This window comes from Cololabis saira, chromosome 13 (assembly GCF_033807715.1).
Source record: "Cololabis saira isolate AMF1-May2022 chromosome 13, fColSai1.1, whole genome shotgun sequence".
In the NCBI taxonomy this organism is placed as follows: Eukaryota; Metazoa; Chordata; class Actinopteri; order Beloniformes; family Belonidae; genus Cololabis; species Cololabis saira.
Window position 1 is genome coordinate 8,614,396 of NC_084599.1, and position 25,379 is coordinate 8,639,774.

The following is a 25,379-nucleotide window of genomic DNA, read 5'->3' on the forward strand; positions in this document are numbered from 1 at the left end:
TTCATTTACATATATTGTGAATGCCTCACCTGAATCCAGTAGGAATCACCACAGGGGGAGTCTGATCTGACAGTAATATTTCACTGACCACGAAGGGTTACATTTGAATCAATAATGTTCTCATGGGCTTGCTCCAAGCTTCTGGGCTGCTGTCACATTAAAGCTGTCGAACCAAACATATTTCAGAAAGCATGCAGATACTATCTGACTCTATTGTCATACTGATGCCTTGTGAGCAGGACAAATCTGTTGGAAGTGATTTCATTAAGTCTTTGAGAGCAGATTCCATCAATACTTGATCTCCTTCTGAAACAAAATCTCCCATTTCCAGCAGTAACCTTTAACACAGTATTAGATTTAAGGACTATCATAAACACGCAGCACTGGGTGAGACAGAACTCTCTAATGTCACTTGAAAAAAATTCCCTGTATAAACCTGGGTCTCTCCCAACATGCAGTCTATTTCTGCCCCCTGGTAACCAGGCTGTCCCTCTGTTGTGGTTTGTATCAGGGAGTTTTCTCATGTTGCTGGTATCTGTCCACCTCCTTTTCTGTGTCCTCCCCCTCCTCCTCCCACGCCTCGGATATCATGGCAGGGGTCTTCCCTGGAACTGTCCAGCTGCTTTATCGGAGGAATATACTTTAACACAACAAACACCAATCTGCAAGGCATCTTGGGAGCTGCTAAACAATACAGATCACAGGTTACCTACACTTACAGATGACCCGTGTAATGATCGTGAAGGAGGACATCCAGGGTCCAAACGTTTGTAGGTTGCAACAACAACTCTTTAGGATCAAAGACACTTATTATGGTCTCAGGGTTCTGCTAAGAACATTTTGTAGCATCTCTCTTTATAGATTAAATTTCTATGTGTTGCAGAGTTGTAATCTACGGACTTGTAAGGACAGAGAGGAACATTTGCAGTTTTATTCACTCAGTTAAACTTGTGTCCATACTAATTTTTTTGTATTCAGCATGAACATACCTCCCATCCTTTACATGTACATTTCATCCTATACAAAAGAGACCCAGACCTCCCTTTCCCCAGCCACCTCCTTCAGTTATTAAGCGTGTCCTCCCTCTGCCTCTGGGCCTTTTTACAGTTGAACATGCCCAAAACATCTCACCAGGGGGGTGTCCAGGGGGCATCCCACCCAGATGCCTGAACCACTTCAACTGGCTGCTCTTCACTCTCCCCCGTATAACTGAACTTCTCGTCCAGATCTTGTCCTCTTAGTGACTACTAGTACAGTACATAGTACATAGAGAGCCTTGTCTTTTGGCTCACTGACTGGTGGAGTCAGCATTACTGCAGATTCCACATCGGTCCACCGGTCAGTCTTGTGCAGCAGTTTTCCCCCGTTCATAAACAAGACCCAGAGGTACTTGAACTCCTCAACCTGAGGCAGTAAGTCACGCTCATTCCAGAGAGTGCATCCCACCCTTTTCCAACCTAGAACCATGTTTTTGAGATGCTGACTCTTATCCTCGCTGCTTCATACTCAACTGTACTTTCTCAAGAGGGGACTTCAGAGGCAGCGCTCCCAAAGTCCATGTGGTGTTGAGAGAGGCAGCCCTACAACATCCAGAGCCTACAGTGACTTAGGCCCAGTCCCAATACTCCCACTACCCCTACTTTTCAGCACTACCCCTAAATTTTGCACGTTCCCGTGAGGGTAGTGGTGTCCCAATTCCTCTTTTCATCTAGGGGGAGTTGCCTAAACAAGGTCTAGGGAGTATGAATCTAGCCCTTCAGAACGAGGGTTTTCAGATGCTCACTAACTGACCGAGGGCCAGAGAAATTTCCCAGAATGCTTTACGTCATCATTTGCAGACTGAATCAAAAAGAAAAACATAGCGGACATTTCTTATTTTTTAGTGAATAAAATCAATATTTTGAGTTAGTTTCTGCATAAAAATGCGTTTTGATTACATTTCTAGCAAGAAATATATACCGGTACTTTACATTCATAATATTCACTCAGTGGATGTACATAATCACTCGCTGTTCGCGAAGACCTCGCCAGAATAAAGGCTGATTTATGGTTCCACGTTACACCAACGCAGAGCCTACGGCGTAGGTTACGCGGCGACGCGCGCCGTACACCGTACCCTACGCCGTAGGCTCTGCGTTGGTGTAACGCGGAACCATAAATCAGCTCCCGAGCCGGCAGGCTGTTCTCATCCCGAAAACATCAGAGCAAATTTCTTAACAGGCGTTATTTGGATAAACTGAGCCCAGGTTGGGGATCTTAACGGTTACTTTTACACCTGAAAAAATATTAAAACTTAATAAAGTGGTAAATTAACAGCGCTACAGCTGAAATTAAAACAGCTTCTAGCTCTGGGCTTCCTGATACGGTGTGACGTATGTGCAAACGTAACTACGCAGTCGCTTACGTACCCGAACGTAAACCACGCAGTGACGTAGCAAGTGGTGTCCCAATCCCTGGGGAAGATTACAAGGGCCCTAAAGTTTGTGGCTTCATTTTTAGGGCTAGTGGTAGTGGGTGAGGGCTAGTGGTAGAAAGTAGGGGGTGTATTGGGTTTGGCCCTTAGGATCTCAGTAGCCTCATTCACTATAAGAGCCCTGCCTCCATGGAGTTTTTTCTTTTTTTTTTAACTACCTGAGCCCCGTTGATGGGTGACCAGACCTCAGACCTCAGAGTCCACAGACTTTGCATCCTCTGCGAAAGAAGCGTTGGTGGGATGGAGAAGAATATCAAAGTGTTCACTCCACTGCCCAAGGACATCCGCGGTCAAGGTCAACAGACCCCCACATGTCTAGTCACTATCGACCTCACATATAAGCTTTAGTTCCTTCACCACAAGAATGGTGATATGCGATGCCAGTTTCTGTAACCAAAGGCCGGGACACCAAGGCCCACATCTTTGGCTGTCACCCACATAAATTGTAAGGTACCCACTGTAGTACACCTTAAGGCAAGAGATGTTGGACTATTTACTTACGTGAAAGTAAATATGTCTTTGGTAATTGCTTTTGGCCTCACACAACCCCGGGGAGCAGTTTGCCTTGGGAGACCCTGCCAGGGGGTGCTGACCTAGACCCCCTACAAGAAGGCAATTCAATATACAAGTATAACATACTATACGTTGTATAACATATTAGAGGCTAGAGGAATTCCAACAGCCTACAGCAAAAAGCATAAAATATGCTTTGATGGAACATTATGACTTTAAGGAATATCGTTTGCCGTCTCGGAGAGAGTCAGATGACAGTATTGATCTCACTTTCAAGGATTCCAGTTAAACATTAGAGTCCAACTAGAAGATCGTTAGGTGAAAAAACTGTTTCATTTTGTTACCCCTTTGATTCTCTGCTAGTTCTCAATGAGCAACTCTGGAAAGTTACTTCACCCGGCTAGCAAATAGACATGGACATTGGTGCTTCTTTCTTTCTTTTTTTATTCTTTCTTTCTTTCTTTCTTTCTTTCTTTCTTTCTTTCTTTCTTTCTTTCTTTCTTTCTTTCTTTCTTTCTTTCTTTCTTTCTTTCTTTCTTTCTTTCTTTCTTTCTTTCTTTCTTTCTTTCTTTCTCTCTCAAATAAAAGTAGAACAAGTAAAAGTATTCTAAAAGCAGTCATCTTTAAATTTTGGCTTTAAAATCATGTTGTCTCTTACTCATCGATCGATTCACAGTGACATACATTTAAACCATGAGTGTCCAGACTTTTGCATCTCTGTGAACATGTAATATCAAAATCCAACAATGCAACTGCAGACAAGATTTTTTTTTCGCCCTCAGTCAAAACTCTTTGTAGCTTAAGTTGAGTCCGATCTGGGGAGCTAAAAGCCAAATACACACTGGATAAATTGTAGTCACCTTATTTGGTTGTCGTCAAATAATTAAACAGGTTCAGAGCTCTGAAACGTCCATTTTTTGACAAGGAAAACTCCTGATCGGATCCACGGGCACCTTTTTCATTCAGAGCTTTGCTTTGGCTTGACTTAAGTTTATTTTAGTCTATAAACTGCTTGGCTCTAAAGAAAACCACCAAAGCAAACTCCTGGATCTAACAAAAAATAACAAGGTTGTTGCAGAGTGAAGTGACGCCATTTAAAGTCAGGGAAAAATATATGGGGAAACGACATGCTTTTTACAGGGTTGAGTGATGGCACCTTTCTCCCGTATGATGCTGAACGTGGTCATGTTACAGCGTAATATAAGGCAGCTCTTGAGCTATTCACTGCCATGCAGAAGAGCTCGAGTTCAGCCTCAGTTCTTCTTTGCTTTGTCAAAGTATCCTAAAAAGCCTTTAACAAGAAGGAAATATGGTTGTTTAAACACTTCCAGATGCTATGAGAAATTGGATGAAGAGACTAAACATATCCCCGAAGTAGAGGATAAATGTTATTTAGTATTAATTATTTCCTACACTAATACTGGTGTAAGATGGGTGACTTCCAGACCACGACCACCACAGAGCTTTCATTAGTGGGAAAGTTTGGTGGGGGAGGTTAGAATACATGTGCATTCTTCCAGTGATGGAGCCCCGTGCCCTCACTCTTATTTTTCTGCTGGTATCAGATGGTGCTCTGGCTGACCCCCAGGCCCTGCCCATGCAGCCGCTCTTCCTCTCCCCTCCCCACACTGAACACATTCTCACAACATCACGCTGATTCATAGAGGAAGACTGTGGTCGGGCAACCAAGTGAGCCCCCGTGCTGTGCCAAACAAAACTTACTCTGTTGTTTTTACAGCAAAGTCCTTCAAATTATGGTTTTCATGCATGCATGGAGCAGAGTTCAGCCATCTGACATAGCTTTGTCATTGTCACATGCCCCTTGGCGTGATTACGAAAAGATCACAAGTTCACACCAGCGTTAACGACGAAGGGTAGATGCCAGCCGGAGCAGGATGAAGCTTCCCATGATGATAACACAGACCCGGTGCATGAATGAAAGCCTTGTGTCTGGAGTTCCCCCCTCTGCCAGCCCAACTGTCCTCTGCACCCCAGTTTTGGGAGATTGTTTCACAGTTTGAGCGGTGCGGGCAGCTATGCAGATTCCAGCTGAACTTTAGTCTGTGATCTCAGGACTCTCCGGAGGCATTGGTTCATCTGATTTTTAAGTGTGTCATCATTATTATGTATTACAGTGTTATTAAGGAAACTGCCATATTAATATTTGTTCTTCTAATGTCACTTCATTGATTTTCCTGCACTTTAAAATAACTTAAATCTTGAAAACATCCAGTGTTATTACATCCGGTCCTGTTCCCAGATTCTGTTGTGCAGGTCAAAGTGTCTACTCCGGCGTATTTAATTATTGATTCTGTGGTTCTACTCTTACGTTTATTTTTTTCCGTTTTTTTATTTTTTACAAAATTGCATCCTAAGGTTATACCATAGTAGAACATTAAAACAAGTTTGTAGAGTTGTCGAAACTGCAACACAAACTTGAAACAGTCATTTATTTATTTTTTACTTTGTTTTTATCATTGATTAACAGAGACAAGTACATACAGTAGCAGAAGTACATACAAGTACATATGAGTGCCAGTATTTTAATATCACAACTGAGGTACTTCATTGTACTTAGAAATTACAAACAGATCTAGAAAACACACGGAGAAAGGTTCGTAGGGAAGCAAAGAAAATGAGAACATTTATAAAATGCACAAGTAGCATTGCTATGGAAGAGTATCCATTCAGCCGATTGGTCGGGGACAGGTGAGAGCGGTTGGTGCCACGAAAGGAACATAAACCAAACGTTTGGTCGTTACAAGTAAGGATGGTTTGGGGCTGATCACTTTCTGGCAAACTCCTTCAGAGAATCATCATCATTCAGTTAAAATAATATTTCACAAGGCTGCAAAGAACTGGGGCCTTTCGACATTCACATAGCATAATATTGTGAAAAGATTCAGGAAGTCTGGGGAAATATCTGTGTATCAAGGCCAAGGCAAAGGCCAGAAATCACTGCTGGATGCTGGGGGACCTTTGAACCGTCATATTGCACTGCAGGAGAACTTATGCAGTTGTAACCTTGTAATATCGCTGCTGCGGTTATAGCTTCATGTGATCCTCCCAAGTTTAAAAGAAATACAAGGTAATGGAGTTTTTTTTAATGTGTTGCCTTATTTATAATATCTTCTAAGTGTTGTTGAAACATTTGTCTAGGATTTTTTTCACAGAGTAGATCCAGAAAAAAAAAAAAAAAGTTTAAAGTTGTGGACAGATTTAATTTATTTGGTTCCACTTCAGCTCAAGACATTTGTTAGTTTAAAGACTGTAAATGCTCTTCCTGGTGGCAAGACTTGGGTGCAGGTGTGTGAGCAGCAGAAACCAGGCTCCGCTGCTGTCATATGGAAAAAAGCTGGCGTCTGCTCGCTACGTAGGAAGTGCAAACATCCGTTATGAGTGCTCCCGCTGCCCAGTGCTACAGTTTACTCTGTAAAGTCAGAACAGTGTCTGTCCTTTTTTGTGTGTCCTTCTCCACACTTCCACTCTAACTCCACCTAATCCTGTAAACATGTCACCGCAGTTTAGTCTTGACATGATGAGGAAACTCTACTTTACCCTTTTATTCAGGTGCCCTGACTCCAAATGCTTGTCGCCCTCAGGTTAACAACAACGGCCTGGTGTCTTTCCTGAGGGAAGTGTCCCAGTTCACGCCAGTGGCTTTTCCAATCGCTCGGGACAGGAGAGTGGTGGCGCCGTTCTGGGCCGACATAGACAACCGACGAGCAGGAAGTGTCTTCTACAGGGAGAGCCAGGATCCTTCAGTTCTCAAGAGGGCCTCGGATGATGTGAGGGTGTATTTCTCAGAGTTCCCCAACTTCAACGCAACATGGGTCCTCATCTCCACGTGGCATCAAGTGACATACTTTGGAGGGAACTCACAAACGCCGGTACAAATTTATGCATGATATCCGCTGACATTTTTTAAAAACATGACATACTGTACTGTACTTTTGGTTTCCAATTCAATTAAAATGGACAACCCTGACCATCCTCCTCACAACAAAGTGATTCAGCAACAAGATTCAGGAAGTCTGGGGCTTCTGCAGATCCACTGCAGGAGACTCTTCCTGCCCACAGCAATACCCCTCTATATATCTTTGAACTCTTAACCTTTGTGCTGTCTTTGGGTCAAAATGACCCAATTCTTCTATCCTTCTTTCCTCCTGCCATGCTCTCTCCTTCCTTCGTCCTTTCCTCTTTTCCTCCTTTTTTACCCTCCTTTACTCCTTTTTCTTCCTACCTCCCTTCTGTCATTCGTTCCTTTATTACCTTCTTTGCTTTTCCTTCCTTTTTTACTTATTTTCTCCATTCCTTCCTTCTTCCCTCCCTTCTTTCTTTCCTTTTCTCCATTCTTTCTTTCCTTACTTTCTCCCTTCCTTCCATCTTTTCTCCCTTCCTTACTCCCTTTCCTACTTCCTTCCTTCTTTTCTCCTTTCCTTCTTTTCTCCTTTCTTCCTTACTTCCTTCTTTCCTTCATTCCTTATTTTCTCCCTTGACCCAAAGACAGCACAAGGGTTAACTCAAGACTACTGCAATTAATCTACCTTCAGCGATTAATAAAGTACTTTTGAATTTGAATTGAATACAAATTCATCACAGAAATCAGTCATTGGGTAACCTTCAAAGTTATAACATGATGTTTTTGTTTAAAGACCTGAAGGAACAACCAGAACATGCCATGTTTCAAGCCTGGCTGAGGCTGTGCCATTGATATACAAGCCTGTGTTAAAGTCTCATCATTATTTAATTTCCTATAAATTAGGAACTGCTTTAACCAAACCTGTTCCTCTTCTATGCAGGTCAACACATTCCAAGTGGTGCTCATTACAGACGGAGAGCTTTCCTTCACTATATTCCAGTACAACAGCATCACTTGGACAACGGGCATGCATGCCAGCAGTGGGGGGAACCACAGTGGGCTGGGGGGGATTGCAGCACAGGTAACATCCCATAGTTACCTGGCATTGACAGAGAGTGTGCATTCTGATCTGCCTCACATTCAGTGGCCTTTTGTTTTATCTGCTGCTTTATTTCTCTCCTCCCAGGCAGGTTTTAATGCTGGTGATGGCAAGCGCTATTTCAACATCCCTGGTTCTCGCACTGCTGACGTGGTAAATGTGGAGGGGACCACGAACGTGGGCTTCCCAGGCAGATGGGTCTTCCGCATCGATGATGCCATGGTGGAAGTGGGTAGCTGCAATAACTCTGGTGAGAGCCGCTCTTAATAGGTTTCCCAAATGCTCTGTAGCACCCTATAATGTAATAATTTCCTGAAAATGTAATAACGCCTGAAAATGTAATAAAATTTGCACTCAACTCAATCAAAAATGTAATAAAACCCAATAATGTAATAACTTCACCAATAATGTAATAAAATATCCTGGCTGATATTGTAATAACATTTTTACTGATAATGTAATACCTTATTACATTATTGGGAATTTATTACATTTTCAGGTGGGTCTTTTTTTTTCTCCAAAAACTGATAATGTAATACTTGACAAATAATGTAATATATATGTTCATTCTCAGTCCAGAGTTCTACTTTTTGTGTTTTAAGAATCTAAGAATGTTATATACGCTGGATTTGAAACACCAGAATGACTATTCCAGACTTTGAGTACCATGTAATAAATTCCCAATAATGTAATAAGGTATTATATTTTCGGTAAAAATATTATTACAATATCCGTCAGGATATTTTATTACATTATTGGTGAAGTTATTACATTATTGGGTTTTATTACATTTTTGATTGAGTTGAGTGCAAATTTTATTACATTTTCAGGCGTTATTATGTTTTCAGGAAATTATTACATTATAGGGTGCGACATGCTCTTTTGTGGCGTTTTTTTAACAGTTGTTTCTTGGATGTATGTTATCTGTCTTCAGCATCAGTGTGCCCACACCTGCGCCCATGCCTGAATGGAGGCCAGTGCATTGATGATTGTATCAGAGGCAACCCCTCCTATACCTGCTCCTGCTTGGCTGGCTTCACTGGCCGACGGTGCCAGATCAGTGAGATATTGTTAATACCACTTCCTGCTCCGTTGCACGTAATGCACACTGCATGTAGTGAAAGACCGTCCATCTTACTAGGAAAAATAATATCACTTTGTAAAGAAAATACAAGGTTTCACCAGTTTTTCCAAAGGGACACCTGAGTATTTCCTTGATACCTGCAACAGTTTCATGCCAAATCCGATATATTCTACTCAGACTTTGCCTTCTTAACAGAGCAGCTGTTTCCTTCTAATTAAATATATTATACTGCCTCCTTTGTGTTTCTCCCTTTCACTGCAGATGTTGATGAGTGTGCCTCAAATCCATGCCAGAATGGAGGGGCTTGTAAAGACCAGATTAATGGGTTTTTCTGCGAGTGTCCTCCTGGATACACTGGGATTCGCTGTGAAACAGGTACATTTGATCCATTGCCTCTAATCTGTTGTAATCCCTTTTTAAATTTATTTTCGCTCATAAATTCTCTTTTAACCCATTAAGACCAGATGCAGCATGTGTGTGGATCCCTTTGAGACCCTGTATAGCATTTCCCTTCCTTTTCAGCACGATAGAAGCCATGAATCAAAGCTCGTAGATGGGTTTTTATTCTGGTGATATCTGCTTTAGTGGCTGGTGAATAACGATTATTGGGAAGACTGACAAATTTGTTTAATTCTTAAAGACTTTCAGGTGTCCATGGTTTCTTTTAAGACTCTGCTTAGATTTTAGAAGGCCTTTTAGATTAATTGCCTACTCAAAAAAAAAAAGAAAACCCATATTTATTTTAAATAAATATAAAGACAGAAGGATGGATATAATTTTTTACACTTGGAAAAAAGAAAACATAACAGATTCTATTTCCCCTGAAGATGCCCTGCATTTGAAAGTTTCTTGTTAAGCAATTTCCACACACAGACAAAAAGATATATATCCAAAGGATTAGGATCTAGCCTCGCTGAAGCCTCTGCATCCCTTCCCATAGTCCACCCTGTTGAGATGTACTGTATGAAACCTCTTCTAATACCTTTCGCAGCCAGCAGCACATACTTGCAGAGAGAGGGGAACCGCGTGTTGGATATATTAATCAGCTGAGTAAATATCCCATGAGTGTGTCTCTCTGTCCGTGTGTGTGTGTTGCAGACATTGACGAGTGTGAAGACAGCCCGTGCCTTAACAACGCATCATGTGTACAAGACACCGGCAGTTTCACCTGCGTGTGTGCGCCGGGTTACACTGGTGCGCTGTGTGAGACAGGTGAGCAGTGCAACTCACAGCTCTCCCTCCAGAGGAAATATTTTCTACTGCTTTCTACATCAAACTCACTCTTTTGGCAGATGCTTCTCTCCAGAATTTTTCCCAGTCTTGCTAGACAAATGGGTTATGCTTCAGTAGATTTGAAAACAACTGTATATTTTTTTCGGTGGGTCAAACAGTGTAGCACACGGACCATATTGAGAAAGTTCACTGGAGTGAAGTCGGTACGGGAAACAAAAGTCCTTTTCTAATGTCATTTCTCCTTTGACTGTTGATAAAACTTAAAACCATGAGACCAGATTACTCTTAATACCGGACACCCGGTCAATGAAATTCTCTTCTCTCACTATAAGTTCAGTGCCTCTAATGGAACGTAATGTTTTCAGTAACAGCTTCAGAACTGATCTGTGATTAATTCATATCTGTGAATCCTCCAGACATAAACGAATGTGAGTCCCAGCCCTGCCTGAACGGAGGAGAATGCATCGATCAGGTAGCCAACTTCACCTGCGTGTGTCCTCCTACCTTCACTGGGATGTTCTGCGAAACAGGTAAAGATGTGAAGGATTCTGATGGAGGAACTTGTTTGTGACATCAAAATCTGAAGTTTGTCACAGACAACATTTACACAGCGTTTCTGTTTGGCTTTGCTTAAGCACATAGGAAGTGTTTTTATTACCTTGCAGGTTTAAGAGCAAGCCTTATACGTAACGGTTTGTTTGAATGAGGTTCATTTGGGACAATATTCAGATACTGAATACTGTGACTTTAGACATTTTCATCTTAATTTGTGTCCCTAAAAAATCTAAATAGATGTATGCAGATTGTGTGACAGCTACCCTCATTTTAAAATAAAAATGTGAGTATTGCAAATGAATGTAGTCACTTTGTCCAAAGTTAGAATTACTGCAAAAAGTTCAATTTAAATAGACTAAGTAAGAGACTAAGAAGTATATTGCCTTTTTCACTACTGCAATTCCTTTTGACTCATCAACGTACATACTGTGCGCGCCAGTATCTGTGATGAGCTGGAATTCTGCACTATTTGATTGGAGTGGTAGAAGGAAGAGCACAAAAGTCCGCCAATTAATTAGCCATCTTTAATAATCAGCATAGTCATTAAAAAAAAACCATAATGGTTGAGCTACAGATAATATGTACTAAAAATAAAATCACAGTGAAATGCAAATGTTTTTCTGTTTGTATGCTAAAGAGATCCACAATCAGGCCCCACTCTCTATATTGTGCACTACTCTGTGGTCACTACATAGCAGAGTTGTATGGTGATGAAGTAAATTCATTAGCAGAATAGACTTTTGGACAGCGTTATTTTTATCTGCACTGTCCATTACGTCATGGCTGTTGCAAATATAAAACACCACTGGCTGGTTGTAGACTAATTTTTATGATGCATCATGGGACACATTGTGTGCAGTGTATAAGGTATAAAAACTACCTAATTCAACAGCTCTACAAGATGGTGACAACATTATGTAGGGTGGTATATTGAGTATAGTATGGTTAATAAAGTATGCTGTGTGTCCTCCATATTTGGGTAAATAAATAAAAAAGATCTGAAAAGGCAAGTGAAGTTGATAGTTAAATCAGCGTCAATGTATCTTTAAAAACACTTTTCTCTTGCCTTCACAGAGCTTATGATACCACGGCTCAATTCCTCGGAGGCACGCAACAAAACAGGTTATTAATCATTTTGGTTATTATTTATTATTTACATCACTTTTTTTTGTTTTTTTTACACTCCAACCAGCTATGCTTCTCCATTTGAATCTCTGTGTGAGGATGAATATTGACATAAGCACTAGAAATCTCACCTCAATAGCTGGAGAGCGGGGCTCTCCTGTGTGTGCTCAAGGCTTCTTTGGCTAGAAGTGCGAGGGTGTTTGTTCACTTGGCCCAAGTGTGGGTGGTGGGGCAGGTAAAGAGCAGGCCGGGGTATTTGAAGAGGAGCTGTATTATCCCACAGGAATTTGGAACCGTGCCCTGGAAGAGGCTGCTGTGATGATGGATCGTTGTAATTATCAAATCTGACACGACCTCGCCCTGTTTACTACAGGAACCAGTCGCTTCATGTTGTGAATAATTGTTTTATAGCCCATTTTATTAGTTTACCAACAAGAGGAAATGCTTTGTCTAGACTTAAAACGGCTTGTTTACGACTCGGAGCTGGTCTTTGGTATTCAGGTCCTTTCTTCAGACGGAGTTGCTGAAGTATGCATGCTTCCACACTACTACTTTCCCCTCTGGAAGTCGGCCATGGCATCACACTGTACTATAGTTTAAAGCACAGCTGCTGCTTACATAGCCACTTGGACGCAATATATATAAATGGCATGTTTAGTCATTTCATATTTCATTTAACGTCTGTATTTTTGATGTTTGTCTCAGGGAATAAGTTCAGTAGTTAAGTTAATTAAGGCTTTCACGAGAGGTTACAATTACCAATAGCAGCTGCTGCAAGGGTTTTTTTTTCACCCCACTAAAAGCTCTATAATATCATTTGAGCTGTTACAAATGCATGCTACTTCTCACCCATGAGCTGAAATAACTATCAGTGCTTATATAGGCTCTCTTAAATCTCCCAAATACTTTCCTGCCTGGCTCACTTGGAAGGCACAGCGGAAAAAGGAGCATGATCCTCCAAGGAAGAGAAAGTAGAGGGACTCAGAAGTGCCTAATCAGGCTCTCAGATCAAAGGGCCCGGGCCGCACAGGTGGCCAATGAAAGTGGCTCTTGCAAATTAACAATCCATTAATTGCCCTCGGGCCCATACATTTGGTCACAAAATATCCTCCATATCATCAGAAAAATAATACCCTCCACTGGGCTCCCCGGGACTTCAAAGGGGAGCCACTTAGCCATGATATGGCCGTTTCCTTTGATCCACCGCTGCAATTAGCAGGGAGAGGAAAACAAAAACATTCTTACAATTTGTACAGAGCGGATGTACGGTGTGCTGCCGGCCGGGTCATTTCTCGTCCTGTGAACCTTGTTGGAAAAGAGAAATTACAGAAGATCAATACATAGTTTCACTCACCATGTGTTACAGATGCTGACCAGCTTCACTTTTTCTTAATATTTACAACTTTGGTCAAGACTATAATAGACTTTACTTAATCGTGTACTTCCTTTTGAGTTTGAGGGAAGCTAACCGGATTTGAGCTTCTCACATGCTCTTGTCTACGACGGAGTATTAGGGCCAAACTAAGACCAAAGAAATGGAAATTACGAGAATAAAGTCGTAAAATTACGAGAATAAAGTCATAATATTTTGAGAATAAAGTCGTAATATTTTGAAAATAAAGTTGTAATATTACGAGAATAAAGTCGTAATATTAAATATATTATAAATATATAAATATAACTTCACAAGATGCTCAATATTCCTCATTTTAACACAGGGAAAAGATGATCTTCCTGTTAGAGTTCTCATAAATTATATTCTCATAATATTACAACTTTATTCTCGTAATGTTACGACTTTATTCTCATAATATTACGACTTTATTCTCATAAATTATGACTTTATTCTCATAATATTACGACTTTATTCTCATAATATTACGACTTTATTCTCATAATATTACGACTTTATTCTCATAAATTACGACTTTATTCTCATAAATTACGACTTTATTCTCATAATGTTACGACCTTTTTCTCGTAATATTACGACTTTATTCTAGTAATATTACAACTTTTTTCTCATAATATTACGACTTTATTCTCATAAATTACGACTTTATTCTCGTAATATTACGACTTTATTCTCAATATTCTCGTAATATTACGACTTTATTTTCATAATATTACGACTTTATTCTATTACGACTTTATTCTCGCAACATTATGACTTTATTCTCGTAATTTTACGACTTTATTCTCATTATATTATGACTTTATTCTCATAATTTCCAATTTTTTTTGTCTTAGTTTGGCCCTAATACTCCGTCGTACTTGTGTCTCTGTCTGCAGAGAAATGTCTCTGCAAGAACGGCGGCGTTTGTGTGGACGTGAACGGGACGTCGTGTGAATGCCCTTCAGGCTACATGGGACCCCTCTGTCAGTTTGGTAGGTATGATATGTCTAATCCTATCACATGTCTTACAAGCACCTTGCTGAATGGATCACTGGAAGATATCTGATGTCTCAAACCACGAGACAGTTTTCCCAAATGTTAGTACTTGCTTTTGACATCTCCTCTCACTCAGAAGTAACTCAGACACCGTGCAGCAACAGCAGACCGTGTCCTGACGGGAGCCCGTGTCTGGAGTACGGCGGGACCTACCTGTGTACGTGTCAGACTGGAATACACTTCCATCACAAGGACTTTTACCCATATGGTAAGAGCCTGAGGCACCAACTTAGTAGTTAAACGGGCCACTTTGGCAAAGGAAATCATACCATTTCCACTCAACATGCTATGGTTAAGTTTCTCAGTTTACACTGAGGATGTTGAAACAAATGTACAGATGACTTATGTCATTATCAAAGGTGCTGTAACTGATCAAAGTTGAGGTGATACATTATTTTTCTTTGAAAATAGTGGACCAAAGTCTGTGAAATTGAAGAAAAACTCAATTTTCAGTTGAACACAGTCAAGTTTCGGTATATGTTTTTTCAGTACAGCCCGAATCGGCCTGCGACTCCTCTCCCTGTCTGAATGGGGGGTATTGCTACGAACAAGACGGAGGCTACACCTGCGAATGCAGATACGGATACTGGGGGAAGCACTGTGAAAAAGGTAGAATAACTGATTAAAAGAGAATCATTATCACGCCATCCTTTTGATTTGTGAGCTGCGCTAGAGCTTTCACTCTCTCCTTAATGCGCCAGGAAATGTGTCACTACTTGTAATGCTGTTTGAAATATTGCAATGCTGAAAAGCTTAAGATAATTTGTACTCATAACTGAGTTATAGGCTATTTCGCTGAGTCAAGACTTGAATTGCAATGAAGTGGAACTGATTTATTTTGTGTGATCAAAAGCTGAGTGTTTTTTCCTTCAAGGATTCCCTCTTCACTATCTCTTTCCAGTTAGACCTAATACCTGTGCTTCTAGTCCCTGCCGCAACGGAGGCTCTTGTAAGGAAGAGGGAGGGAGCTACAGATGTGTGTGTCCATACAGATTCACAGGAAAACACTGTGAAGTGGGTGAGTTCAACCTTTTTCAGGTACCTGTGTTCCTAACGTTTTGTGTGCAGCATCCGTACTGTTTATTGTATTAAAGCGTTACACTATATGATGATATATATCCAACCATCAGATCACCAGCAATCTTCATTGCCTTTCACACATCTGAAGTTCTTGGATGGGTCTTTAAGCTATTCCTTTAGAAAGAATGAGACTGACTTCATAGTTTTGTCAGAAAGACTTACAGGGAAGCCAGATAAAGCTGAGTCAGATGGGATCAATATTGGTTGAGGAAAAAGAAGAGGAAGCATAAAGTTTGATGCATACATTTGTTTTTAGTTAGAATTTTGGTGAGATATTGGCTCAATAAAATATTCATGAAAATGAAGCTTTTGTGAAGAAGGAAAGATTGTGAGCTGGAAGAGCTGTTTTCATCTCAGTAACAACCTTAATGTCACTTAGTAGTTAAGATAATAAGTTAGGAGCAACTAAGGGTGTCACATTAACTCTGTGAAGTCTAATGTCGTGTCAAAGTTGTATGTATAATTGTCAAAGCTGGCTTTTTTTTTTTTTTATCCAGTCTCGGTAAGATACAAATAGAAAATACAGGAATCCCAGTCTCTTCAACTTAAATAGAATTGAATCCTAATGTGTCAGTGTTAACATCTTTAGTTAGTTAGTTAGTTAGTTAGTGATTTATTCCGAACATGCAAATGATATATAACGTAAATATGAACAAGTAAAACAGAAATAATAATACAAAATGGCCGATCAAGACAATTTTACAAAACAAAACAAAATAAAACAAAAAAACAGCATAAAACAAAAAAACAGCACAGTAATTTCACTAGCATGTCCGAAAAGGGGTGGGAAGAAGTATAACTTATTTAATCCCGCCCCTTCTCCATAAAATATTAACAATACTTACAATAATAACAAAATCTTTATGGTCAATCTCCCTAAAAAGAGTTATATCTGTGTTTGGTTCCTGGAGAGGTCACACTAAATACTGACTTCTGCTTTCAGATTCAGTTTGTTCTCAACATTGTGTGGGTTTATGTTGCATATATGTTATTTACAGGTCCACCAATACGGCTTGTTTCTATAGCCGATGCCGATCACCAAAAAATGGAAATTTACCAGTTGGTCTCTAATATTATTGCTACATTTTCTGCTTGCCTTTTTCTCAGGAAAGAGAAAAATAAATATTGATCGAACAGAAAAATATGGATGCTTTGATGAATCAAAAACATTAGGGGTGACTAAGACTTTTGCACGGCACAGTAAATCTCAGCAAGTCAGTTTAGATCTTGTATTAGTTTTCCATCATCATCTGCATGCTTTGCTTGACATACTTCCATCTTCATCGCTGCATTTGAGCCACCATTGTTTCATGATCTAACTCCAACATTCTTCCCCTTGCTTTTTTTGTACAACTGCTGAAAATGGATTTTGTATTAATGCCCCTCCCCCTTTGGATCTATGAACAATAAACTCCCTTATTACTTGAAAATAAATAAATAAACCTTTTTCTTGATTATATTGCTGTTGGCGTTATTTGATGTTTTCCTCCAGGAAAGCCAGACCCTTGCTCCTCCAGTCCCTGTATGAATGGCGGGACATGTTTTCACTACATAGGGAAGTACAAATGTGAATGCACTGAGGCCTTCAGCGGCAGGCACTGCGAAATCAGCAGCAGCGCAGCACATACCTCTCCAGGTAAGCACATCCCCACACATCAATGTCTTCATCTTAGACGTTGACGTATGCACATTGTTGACTCTTACAGAATGGCAGCAGCAAGGGAGCTCCCAAGCTGTTAAGTGCGACGAAACTAACTCTCAATCTAAAGATAATCAGTGTTGCTGCACTGTAGGCTCCACATTTACAGATATAGAAGGGCTACATAAGCTATATAAAGCACGGCATGTTGATTCATGTCTACGCACTCTAAAGGTGCACCGGAGGTAATTTTAGGAGGACGAATTCAAGGACTCTTGACGGAAAGCACCTCTGTTGCCATAAGTATGTTCTGGATAAGCTCTTTTAAGCCACTCTGTTTAAAACTGGTGTTACTATGCAGCCATGCTGGCACAATCAACATGTTTGTAATTATTTCAGAACTGGGCTGTGGGCCGCCCCCGCAAGTCAAGCACGCGGAGGTCCAGTTTTCCTCAACAACACCGGGCTCCGTGGCTCTGTATATATGTCACCCGGGCTTCGCGTCCGTGCCCAGAGCCACTCAGAGCATTTGTGGCATTCAGGGAGACTGGAGCCAGCCGCCCGTTTGTGAGGGTCAGTAACACATCAACTCACTTCCCCAGAAACAAACCCATATCGGAAATACTCTAGTTACATTCGTTTAACCCAGAGGTGTCAAATGTGCGGCCCGCGGGCCGCATGCGGCCCCAGAGAGGTTTTCATGCGGACCGTGAGAAGTTTCCAACGCAAAAAAACGAAATGTTAATTTACTAAAAAGGAAGGCATAAATAATTGCCATGAATCGCAGCATATCCGATAATATATTTCTTCTACAAATCCATCGTTATTCCACAAAGAGAGCAGTTTTCGACATTTTTTTAGTTTTCTAGAATGCATTTGCCGATTTTATTTCTTTGTAGACTGTCGTTTATTTTTATTAACTGACTACTATTATATATTTTCACAGGAAAAATATCACTGCTAAAAAAGATGATAGAAGATATTTATTCGGAGAATTTCAGTTTTGAATACGAGGATAGTGACAAAGTAAAACAGTTAAAAGAGAAGTGCTGACTTTTTCGGCACACTGGCCTAAATATCCACGCCAATTTTTAAAAATAAATACACTTAATTGTACTGGAAAAATCTCTAAATCACAAAGAAAGACTCTCGGATGTAATAAGAAAGAATTTGCTTGTAATTAAATTTCCTATAAGAAAGCGAAATATAAAAAAAACATACTTGTTTCTGTTTATCTTTGTAAAATGATATTAAAAGTATATTACATAATTTGAAAAAAAACTAGAAATTTCAAGAAAAGATCCTGAAGAAATATATTTTACATAATTAGAGTGTAAACAAAGTGCATCTTTCCTTTAAAATTAACTAAACTGATATTGGATTAGATAACAATAGTAAAAAAAAAAATTAGAAAAAAAAAATTTGCACCATTTTTGTTATTTTGAGCGTGCGGCCCGCGAGAAAAAAATTGGTCAAATCCGGCCCGCCAAGCAAAATGAGTTTGACACCCCTGGTTTAACCTTTCAGATTAGTATTTATTCTGAATCATTATTTTTCTCATTTTTGCAGAGGTCAATGAATGCTTATCACAGCCTTGTCTTAATGGCGGTACTTGTCGAAACAAGATTGGATCCTATCAGTGTGTGTGCAAGGATGGCTTCAGTGGGAACCGTTGTCAGATTGGTAAGAACTGAGTTAAGTCTTGATAATTAACACAGACACTTAGACCTGCACACATGTGTGCTACCTGCAGGTGAGCTTTCATCTCCCTTAAGACACAAATGAATGCCTACCAGAACCCTGCGTGAGCAGGGGGGACATGTGAGGACAAGCCTGGCTCCTGCTTGTGTCACCCAACACAAGGCTTTAACGGCCAGAGCTGTGAGATGGGTGCAGTGTGCTTCTCAGCCTTAGACATAATAAACGTTTGCACATTTTAACCCACTGAATGTAAATTCTACATAAGTCTAAAATGTCTGTGTGCAGAGCAGGAAGGGTGTGAGTCCAGTCCTTGTCTAAATGGAGGTGTTTGTCGGGGTTACAGACGGAATTATGTCTGCTTGTGTAAAGATGGATTCTTTGGGGAGCAGTGCCAGATGTGTAAGTGATTTTGACTTCCTCACACCTGTGTTTTCCTAATGCTAGAGGATGATTCACCCCTGTATTTAATCATTTTCATATATGTAAGATCACAAGAACTCTGGATTATAAATGCACATTCTAACAGGCAGGTGAAGGCAGCAGCAGTTAAATACTTGCAGACTAAGAAGCCTTGTGGGATTTTTACTTTACTTTACTTAATACTTTGCATAAGCAACAAGTACCGTAGGTTTAAAAAGTAGCTTGTAGTATATTTGATTAAGAATAAAAAAGTATTCCTAGACTGACGTGCAAACTTTATATTTTATTGGCGGTTATAGTGATATGACCTGTATTGTAGCAACTGTTTGTCTTTGTCCCCCCCAAGTGGAGGACCCGTGCATACTGAAGCCCTGTGGAAATCGTGGCCACTGCTGGAGTGACAGAAAAGGAAACTACAACTGTGTCTGCAAAGTAGGGCTCACAGGCAAAGACTGCGAGAGAGGTCAGATATGGATCAGACCACACTGTGGTCCACACACTCCTCTAACTGCAAAAGGCAGTTCCATAATTGTTCAAGATAAGCATTAGAAATCTTCGGTTGCCCCTGTTCCCAGACCTGCTGCCTCCCCCTGGTCTCCATGTGCTGCGTGTGGAGGAGAGCGAAGTGGAGCTGCGTTGGGATGACCCCGAGCCTTCAACCAGCCTGGTCAGCATGTTTGCTGTAACCTACGCTCCGCTGGGCCACAACGACACAAAAACAGACTACCTGGACCGACAGCAGTCGTCCCACGTCATGCGAGGCCTGCAACCCGGCCGGCTCTACAACATCTCCACTGTTTCAGTCAAGCTCAAAACCAGCGGCAACGACACCAGCCAGCCCGCCACTGCACTTATTCGCACAAGTAAGCCCTGCCTTCAGTGAACTGAAGTCATCATAGATAAGCTTGGACTGCTGTGAAGTATTTATGTGTTTATTATTTCTAATGCTTTAGACTTTAGACTTTATAAAGGTGTTTCTATTCCAGGACCTGAGCGGGCGGAGCAGCTGACGCTAGTCAACGTGTCCTCCACTCAGGTGTGGCTGAGTTGGCTGATCCAGGCTGCTCATCATGACACCGTTAGCAGAGTGCACGTGTCATTATTGCCCTCGGAGAAGAGTGAGGCTCGTACTGCTGTGCTCAACACCAGCACCACTGAGTACAGCTTCAGGTCAGAACCGAGAGCCCAAACGTTCCCATGAAGCACCTGTAGTTTCATTTAGTGTCCACAGAGCAGTGCTGTTGAACTGCAGTGTTATTATATGGGTTTTTGTAAATCACTGTACATTTTCACCAGCAGAGGGCACTGTTCTCTCACATTTATGAAGCTTTTAACACTAAAATGGAAAAGAATGATTTGAGGTATGGTTGAAATGCCTTTTTTTTTCATTTTATGTACACCTCATTGTGTTTTTCCAGTTCATTACTACCTGCTCAGGTGTACACCGTGGATGTACTAACTCAAAGTGGAATGAAACCTGATGAGTTTCCCTCCACCAGCCACTCAGCAGGCCCTCTCCAATTCTGGACAAGTAGGTGGCATCATTTAGTAGTACAAAGATCATTTTATTATAGATTAACAACAAAGATAAAATCATATGTATCACTGCCTAACATCCCAGCCTGTTTTGTTTGCTAGAAATTTAGATTACTATAAGTACTTACACTACAGAAATTGAACTGAAGGAACTTTTTTTTTTTTTTTAAAGCAAAGCAATATTTTTATTGCCATCTATGTAACCATCATGTACATGTCTTACCCTCAGGACCTCTTCCCCCACAGAACCTCTCGCTGTCACAAGTGACCTCAAACTCAGCGCTGATCACCTGGAGCCGCAGCCCACGCAGCATCCCAGACGGCTTTGTGATCAATGTGACCCGAGGTCTTAATACCAGGAGTCGCTTCCTGCCCAATGGAAAATTAGGATCTTATACCCTCCGGGAACTGAGTCCGGGACAGGACTACAATGTAGCGCTCACATCCGTCAAAAACACGGAGCAGGAGCAGATCCACAGTGAGCCGCAGCACCTCGCATTCACCACTTGTGAGTTTGATATGACAATTCTCAACAATCCTGTCCAGTATTATATTAAAGGGGACCTATTATGGCATCTAATACCTATTTTAAACAGGCCTTGAATGTCTTAAAAACAAGCTTTTGATTGTTTTTGCTAAATAAATTAGAAATTCAGCCTCTGAGCCATGTCTTTATCTTCCCATTCTCTAACCTCATTATCTATGCAGGATTCTGAGTGGGCGGGGCTATGATAATGAGGCTCTGTGCTGATTGGCTGCCTTAATGACGCGATACACCACTATGAAAAAATGGCGGAAGCTCCGGCCGGCGGAGTTAGTTGTGGGCGTGGTTTCACGCATCGGAGGCCAACTGATGCAAATTGCATTTTGGTTACGTAACGATGGGAGCAGAATCTTATTGGCTCGTAGATCCACGTCACACTGGACGGCTCAACCGGGCGGCTGTACAGACACTGCAGAATTTGGTTGCTTTCCTCCTTCTCTGAGTTGGCAGGCTCAGTGGAGACCACTTTATATGTTAAAGCAAGAAAAAACCTGTTTTTCATAATAGGTCCCCTTTAAAGCATCCTATTATGTGGGATGTGAATTTGAAATTTGACTAAATCTAAATACGATAAGGAATTGTTGTTCATGTATGAATTTTCTCTGCCTCAGTGCCAATGCAGGTCAGGCCGGGGAGGAGAGAGAGGCCAGCGGTGACGGGACAGAGTAGACGGAAGCTTCCCCCATCGCAGCCTCAAGACTTTGGAGACACAACAAGAGCAGGGAACTCAGAGGAAGTACTCAGGTACTAGCATACATTTAACGGTAGCAAAAACTGCATTAAAGCATAAATGTTGATAGTAGTTCTACTGTTGAAGTTAAGCGATGAGCATTTGTTTCTGCAGATACAAAGAACTCATTGACAGAAGGGTAAAGATAACAGCAAAGTTCGCTCACTTGCCTCGCAAAGCCATTCGACATCGTACCAGTAAGTGTAAGCAGTTATATGATCAACATTTAAACATGACACTGTTGTAGGTCCGATGAATGTGCCGGAACATCCCTGCGTTTCTCTGCCATCTATTACAAAAACATGAAGCAATAACTCAGTCATCTTGTGGAATAATCAGGCCACAGCCCTTTAACATGTGGTCTTAAATAGTGCCTGTCTGGATGAAATAATGATGGACCTTGAATTTCAAATGATTCTTTAGACAGACCCATTTCATCTAACACATGTTGTTCACTTTATCCTGAAGGCTTTTAGGAAAGTGACGCATCATGTTGACTTACAGCAATCAACTTTTTAATGATGTACTTAGACCTTTTTCATTTAATTCTTTCCATTCCTGATGTTTTCTTGCCTATCGCCTTAACTGAAAACTGTTTTACAGATGTCTTTCTGCTCTTGATAAGCTTCCACTCTACCCTTTTAATAATGTTAAAGCCATGATGTCATATTTCTGTTTCAGGCTGAGCATGTACAAAGTACATCCATATTCAATCCTAGTCAACCTGTTGTCTGTTATCCATTTGACGTCTTCACAATGAATCATGGCAGGAAATGTCTTGCCTTGCAGAACCCGATCCACCAATCAGATTAGAGAAGATGGAAGAAACAACCAATAAAATTAGCCTTGCACTGGAGATTCAAGAAGGTTTAAGAACAAAGCCTGGTACGTGCTTTTTTTTTCTTTCGTTTGTTTGCTTTTGGCCTATGTCATATTTGCTATGTAAGTGATGCCAGCTGATGTGCCATTCATATGCAGATCTATGCTCAGATGTGTGTGGGGGTAGAGCTGCAGCCTATCAACAAATGCTATTATCCCTGGATGATGTGAAATAGTGAGCCTGAAACCTGAGACTCCAACTCATTTGGTTGTGAGGATGTTAATGACAGCTGCTGTCCTTCAGAGTTCCTGCAGGACTGCCGCAATCTGTCCTGCCAGAACGGAGGGACTTGTGTGAATGAAGACGGCGCCTTCGTCTGCAGCTGCGCAGCAGGGTTCAAGGGCACGCAGTGCGAACTGTGTAAGTCTAAGTGCATCTCCACACACACACATACACACTTGCACATATATATATATATATATATATATATATATATATATATATATATATATATATATATATATATATATATATATATATACACACACACACACACACACACACACACACACACACACACACACACACACACACACACACACACACACACACACGGGAGCATTGAGTGAAAGTAGGTTGCCTCTAGGGAATGCACTTTCTCTATTCTTGTCTCAGTCCGCCTCAGTCCCCTAACTGAACCATTACAATGCAGAGATTATTGATCTGTCTAAGACTTTTAACACTACGACTAATGCATTACTAAAGCAAAGGCTTTGTGTAGGACTGTCGGGTGTTTTAATTGATACACAACATATCCACACCCCCTCAAATGCACAACCAGCTTATTTCATGCTGGCTGAGTTTTCCTTTCTTTTATCTTGTGAAATAAATGTATTTTGTGATTGAATATTCCAAGTACTCTTTAAATATCCCGTTTTTTTTACTACTACAGTTAATTATTTCCATTTTTCCTTTCATATTTTATGAGCAAAAATATTTTTTATGCCCCAACAACATGCTTTTAGAGTTTGAGCGTGTATTCCACGTGCCTCTTCATGTGTGGCATGACAAGCTCTGCCTTGTTCCTAGTGTGTGTTGTTCAAAACACGTACCCTACCTGTATAATCTGGATGTTTTGCAGTGAAGATGGTGTAAGCATTAGCAACATCCAGCATATTATATTAGAGAACCACGGGCCACCTCCTACTTCTCCACTTACAGGAGGAGTTGCTAACCATCTGATCCATTGTGTCCATTCCTCCTTTTGTTTTGTTGTAGTACTGGATCAGTTCTGTTTCTTCTTCTGACTCTTGTCATCCACTACCATGTCATCATGCATAGTGCTCAGAAGCTAGCTCACCAGGGCCATGTTGCCCTTGAATCCAAATTCAGAGCTATAAATGTCCCGTGATTGGGATGGCTTCATGATTGGTGTTATGTCTGGCTTGTTCTGGGGAAGAGTCCCAACAACAGTTAGCTCCTTCTCAAGGAGCCCCTCAGCCAGATGGACACTCTGGAAGACGTTGTCCATTGTAGTTTAGTTATAGTAATAATAATAATCATGTAATACTTTCTAAAGTAACATTAGAACAATGGAAAAACAATCCTAACATGTAGTACAGTACATGTGCAAAGGGAGCTCTGCTGTGAAATGTCTAAAACATGTTTCCATGCCAAAGAGTGCAGTAACTGTTTATTCCTAAAGTAATACAATAAAATAAAAATAATTTGTGCTGAATAAAATCAAGATATCTACTGCATGATTGAATTAGTAAATTATAAAATAAGTTAACTTTGAAGATATATCATAGAAACATTCACTCATACATAAAATAACACAGAAAATGGACATGGCTCATTTTTGACACATTGTGTATCAAGAGGGTAGTGACTCAATAAGGGGTTTTATTCAAAAAGTAAAAGATGAAAAAAGGATATTTTATGATCAAAAACAAGTTAATTGAGGAATACCTTGAATATTAAATGATGAAATTCATTTATTGCAAAGATATACAAAATCAAACTCGGCTGGTCACTTTTCACCCATGTTGTGCATTAAAGGGTTAAAAATCATCCCCAGCTTTTGTGGTGATCACACAGTAACGCATTTCTGGGTGGTCTGCAGACACAACAACCTTTAAATACCATCCAGCACACTTAAAAGATGCATTTACACAATTTTTGTATTAGATTTAAAGACAACCACTTTTCTGCCTCTGAGATTGATGGGTGTTGTTGGGTCTTTTTTGCTCTTGCTGTTGTTTTTGTTCCTTAAGTTGTTTACATCATTGCAATGAAAAAAAACTCTTACATCAAGATCGCTTGAATAGATGGCGTCCCTTTGCTTGTAATAGGCTCTGGCAGACCGCCGGGACCCAACATAGGATTAAAAGGGTGTAGAATATGGATAGATGGGCTCAAATGTTGAGGTTTTGAGGAACATTTTTGTAATATAAATATGTTAATTCAATGTCATTATTAACACAGAGTCCCCTTCTTCCCAGTTTCCTTGG

At 40.6% G+C, this 25,379-nt stretch overlaps 1 protein-coding gene across 2 annotated transcripts in view; it reads left to right on the top strand.

Moving 5' to 3' along the window:
* sned1 (sushi, nidogen and EGF-like domains 1) overlaps positions 1 to 25,379 on the top strand; it is a 31,774-nt gene that overhangs the window by 1,919 nt on the left and 4,476 nt on the right. Inside the window, exons 2-26 of one of the 2 annotated variants that reach the window (XM_061737574.1) lie at positions 6,589 to 6,876; positions 7,789 to 7,929; positions 8,035 to 8,197; positions 8,882 to 9,007; positions 9,293 to 9,406; positions 10,130 to 10,243; positions 10,681 to 10,794; positions 11,894 to 11,941; positions 14,237 to 14,332; positions 14,473 to 14,604; positions 14,886 to 15,005; positions 15,298 to 15,414; positions 16,969 to 17,112; positions 17,515 to 17,688; positions 18,685 to 18,798; positions 19,102 to 19,215; positions 19,583 to 19,699; positions 19,812 to 20,099; positions 20,223 to 20,406; positions 20,655 to 20,767; positions 21,002 to 21,280; positions 21,928 to 22,060; positions 22,161 to 22,243; positions 22,836 to 22,931; positions 23,170 to 23,286. In XM_061737574.1, the coding sequence (XP_061593558.1) occupies positions 6,589 to 6,876; positions 7,789 to 7,929; positions 8,035 to 8,197; positions 8,882 to 9,007; positions 9,293 to 9,406; positions 10,130 to 10,243; positions 10,681 to 10,794; positions 11,894 to 11,941; positions 14,237 to 14,332; positions 14,473 to 14,604; positions 14,886 to 15,005; positions 15,298 to 15,414; positions 16,969 to 17,112; positions 17,515 to 17,688; positions 18,685 to 18,798; positions 19,102 to 19,215; positions 19,583 to 19,699; positions 19,812 to 20,099; positions 20,223 to 20,406; positions 20,655 to 20,767; positions 21,002 to 21,280; positions 21,928 to 22,060; positions 22,161 to 22,243; positions 22,836 to 22,931; positions 23,170 to 23,286 (3,529 nt within the window). The remainder of the gene's footprint in view (positions 1 to 6,588; positions 6,877 to 7,788; positions 7,930 to 8,034; positions 8,198 to 8,881; positions 9,008 to 9,292; positions 9,407 to 10,129; positions 10,244 to 10,680; positions 10,795 to 11,893; positions 11,942 to 14,236; positions 14,333 to 14,472; positions 14,605 to 14,885; positions 15,006 to 15,297; positions 15,415 to 16,968; positions 17,113 to 17,514; positions 17,689 to 18,684; positions 18,799 to 19,101; positions 19,216 to 19,582; positions 19,700 to 19,811; positions 20,100 to 20,222; positions 20,407 to 20,654; positions 20,768 to 21,001; positions 21,281 to 21,927; positions 22,061 to 22,160; positions 22,244 to 22,835; positions 22,932 to 23,169; positions 23,287 to 25,379) is intronic. The other variant, XM_061737575.1, reaches the window with a different exon arrangement.